At 32.1% G+C, this 3618-nt stretch overlaps 1 protein-coding gene across 1 annotated transcript; it reads right to left on the reverse strand.

Moving 5' to 3' along the window:
• TfIIFbeta (transcription factor TFIIFbeta) lies at positions 1 to 3071 on the reverse strand. Its single transcript, XM_088228598.1, has 4 exons — positions 2540 to 3071; positions 2253 to 2464; positions 1312 to 1437; positions 1 to 1217 (listed from the first exon to the last, which is right to left on the reverse strand). The coding sequence occupies exons 1-4, from the start codon at positions 2838 to 2840 to the stop codon at positions 1047 to 1049; spliced, it is 810 nt and encodes a 269-aa protein (XP_088084724.1). The 5' UTR covers positions 2841 to 3071; the 3' UTR covers positions 1 to 1046.
• Positions 3072 to 3618: the final 547 nt, after the last annotated feature.

Below are 3618 nucleotides of genomic sequence, written 5' to 3' on the forward strand. Positions count from 1 at the left end.
ATAATGAGATATGTAATACAGTTTTATTGTTTCCACAACCATAAACTAACTCCGAATTGTTAATGAGGCTGTGTTACAAAATAATGTGTACCGAGAGGGTAGAAAATAATATCATCGACAAACATAAGTACATACATTTTAGCATTTCATCAATTGAACGTAGTGAAAAAAGTGAGATATTGGTGTTATCGGGTGCAGTTAGGGCAATTCTATGTTCTGCTATCAACAGCCAGGCCGCTTTTATACAAAAAAAACTGTACTAATCACCTCCCAAAAATAGAGTTGATCACAAAAACGGCATTTCTCAATTTGCAGAAAACACCCACAGGACTAGAAAAATCTTCCAGTATAGATGCTGATGGGAAGATCAATGCCTCCAGAAATCTAGTTCTCTTGAATAAATTAAAGTGGATATTTAAGTATTTTTATTTTATAAATTCATTAATTTAAAAATACCTATAAAAAAATGTTTTAATACAGAATATCACCTCATACATTTAAAGTTTTAATGCGGTATCATTCAATATATGATCTGGCTGTTTTCTGCAAAATGCATATTTTGGGTTGTGTGGTCAGCCAGACTATAAAATCACCAAAATTCCTTTATCACATAATGAAATTACAAGTTATTATAACACATTAATTAAGTGATTCCTTACAATAAATATAAAATAAAATGTTTTATACATAATGACACTAGATTAGAGTTTTACAAGAGCTAACTGTTTTCTGCAAAATACGCATACATATTAGGTTGTGTGGTCAGCCAGAATTTAGAAATCATTAAAACTGGTCAAATACATAAATAAATAATATTTTGTATAGTAAAAAAAAATTAACGCATGCATTAATTATCATTTGTCAAAGTAATAAACATTCCGACTGTTGAGAAGATTGAATTATTTATGCTTTTTATAGAAGTTCTATTATCTTAGTTTCACTTTTATATGGCTGGCTGCTTTCTGAAAAACTACATTAAATTTACATTTTCCTAATTTCAAGGTAAACACTATTTTAATATCACAAAAATTGCTACACCTAACAGTTTATTCACTATCAGATTCTTGCTTGTCAGTCTTAACTTCTTCCGCTGCATCTTGCTTGTAATGCCGATACTCAGGTTTTAATTCCCACATATTTTTATGAGGGTTCTTTAAATTATAGTTGCAAACTTCTTTCAAAATTTCTTTTAAATACACAATGGGTTGTCGAGTAATCTGCAAAACAACAAAAAAAAACATACTAGTATTAATTTAATTAAAAAAATAAGAATGATAGAAATATCCAAGAAATGTCAATATTATGTGTTACCTTTTGCAAATCTTTGATGTTATAATACTGATGTTTTTCAAAAGCGGCAAACAACATATTGAGAACAGCTTCCTTGTCATCTCGAGCCTTTTTACCTTCAGCCTTTTTGCGCTCCTGGTACTCAATCTATACACAAAAATAAAACAGCAATATATAAATACTTAGTAATGTACTCCTTGCCCGACTTTGTACCCTAATTAGCCAGAAAATGTTATGCAGATAAAGTCACTTTGAAATAGAAATGTAAAGGGATAGTAAATAAATAAAATAATAATAACAGTAGTATTTATAAATAAATATATTACCTATTACAGATAGATTTAAGAACAATATGAGTTTTCACCACTATTGAATTTTTAACAACGAACTTGTAGTTTGTCAATTTGTAATTTTGCTTTATTGCTTTCATGCAAAGTCTAAAGCACTATACTATAAAAAAGTCTACCAAGTATTCGCTATACAACCAAATTTAGTACATGTACTTGTTTTATCACAAAAGTGTCTCTTTCTCTTATACAGAACTCTTTTACATAGTGGTGAGTCCCTGTAACTGTACTATAATAATAAATAAACTATTGATTCATAATTACATTTCCCTTTTAAAAACACAAACACAAACATTTGCGTTTTTATGATTTAAATAAATCAATTCAGAAATCATTTCCAACCGGTTAAAAATAATAGAGACAGGTATCGTGGCGCAGTTGGTTAAATGGCCAACTCTGAAACTGGCGTCGCGGGTTCGATTCCTGCCAGTTGTAGGAAAAAAAATACAACTATTTTTTTCTCAATTGGTCTGGGTGTTGTGGTGTATAATTAATAACTTCCTTCCATATCCTTTCTTTCCTACCTGCTGACAAGCCTTTAGGGTTGTTCCTTTTAATAAAAATAAATAAATAAAAAATACATGAATGATGTCAGATATTTAGTAACAGACTTACATTGTGTTTGTGGTCAGAAACAGGTTTGAAGTTGTGAACAATTCGGTCCAACTGTTGAACTTGCCGTTGTGGAACTGAAGCTTTACGGATAGATTCCTTTTTTAGTTTCATATAACAAGTATCAGCATATGGTCTGCATTCCAATTTCTGTACAATACGACCTTCCATAAACAACTTCTCCGACTCTGGCACCACAGAATCTACATTGGAGGCTACAAATCATACAAGTAGTTAAAACCATTCCTATATTAAAAACAATTCATTTCCGACATAAGAAAAATCCTAACCTGCAACATGAGAAAAAACACCTAGAGTTTGTCGAGTTACTGTAGAAACATCCAGTCTATGATCTTTGGGTATATTTTCTTCACCCGCTTCTTTTAAACACAGAACGGCTTCCGATAAAGTTAGTGCAACCTGTGCTTTTTGACCAGCGTTTTTGGATATTTTCAATTTACCTACTTCAATGTTTCCTGGGGCCTTTTCCCACTTGTTAGCAATATATTTGGGCACTTTGACTAACCATACACCTCTCCCGGCATTCGACAAATCTAGTTCCCTATCTATATGGGGTTGTGGAGTAGCCATGACGTTTGCTAATAAGGATTTTTCGTCGAAAATATTTATTGACCTATTATTTTAGCACTCGTATGACATGAATTTGAAAATTTTTAAACCTAGCAAGAAAAGAGTAAATTTTTAGGAAACAAAATAGAGACGTAAGCAAATTTGTTACTTGTTGCCACTTCAAAACTTAAAACATAACAAATCTGGCGGATGACGGACGTCAAAATATACATATATAGACGTTTCTCTGCCTGTGGCATAGACTAACGATATAACAGATACTGAAAGTCTGTGGTCAAATTGAAATGTAAAAATCGGAACCATAGGGTTCATAGACAAGATTGAGTGATGGTAGAATATAGTCTCTGGTGCTGCTTCCGAGTTTGCCAACCCTACCGATTTTGTGAGCAATTTACCTAATTCGACTTAAATTCTACCAATTTTCAAATATTTCCTCATATAATAAAATGACAATACAGAACTGGCTAGAAGTTGGAAACGTTGGCCACCCCCCCCCCCCCTTGGGTTGATACCTAATGAATTTACCAATTTATTTTTCAATACTTCTTTATGTCGGGATATCTTAAGAACAAGGTTTATGTGCAACAAGCTAGAAACACTTGAGCAACTCAAAACATTTCTGACAAAATGGATTAAATACTACCAGTTGAGATTTGTAAAAATGTGATAAAAAATTTATAAAAAGAGCCAGCATTTGTCAAGCTAACGTTGGGCTAACAGATATGGAAATTTAGCTGACATTGTCTGCCAAACGCAATTCTCAACATTCAATAAAACA

This window comes from Micrasema longulum, unplaced genomic scaffold (genome assembly GCF_059751315.1).
Source record: "Micrasema longulum isolate JH-2025_06_02 unplaced genomic scaffold, ASM5975131v1 h1tg000597l, whole genome shotgun sequence".
Taxonomy (NCBI): Eukaryota; Metazoa; Arthropoda; class Insecta; order Trichoptera; family Brachycentridae; genus Micrasema; species Micrasema longulum.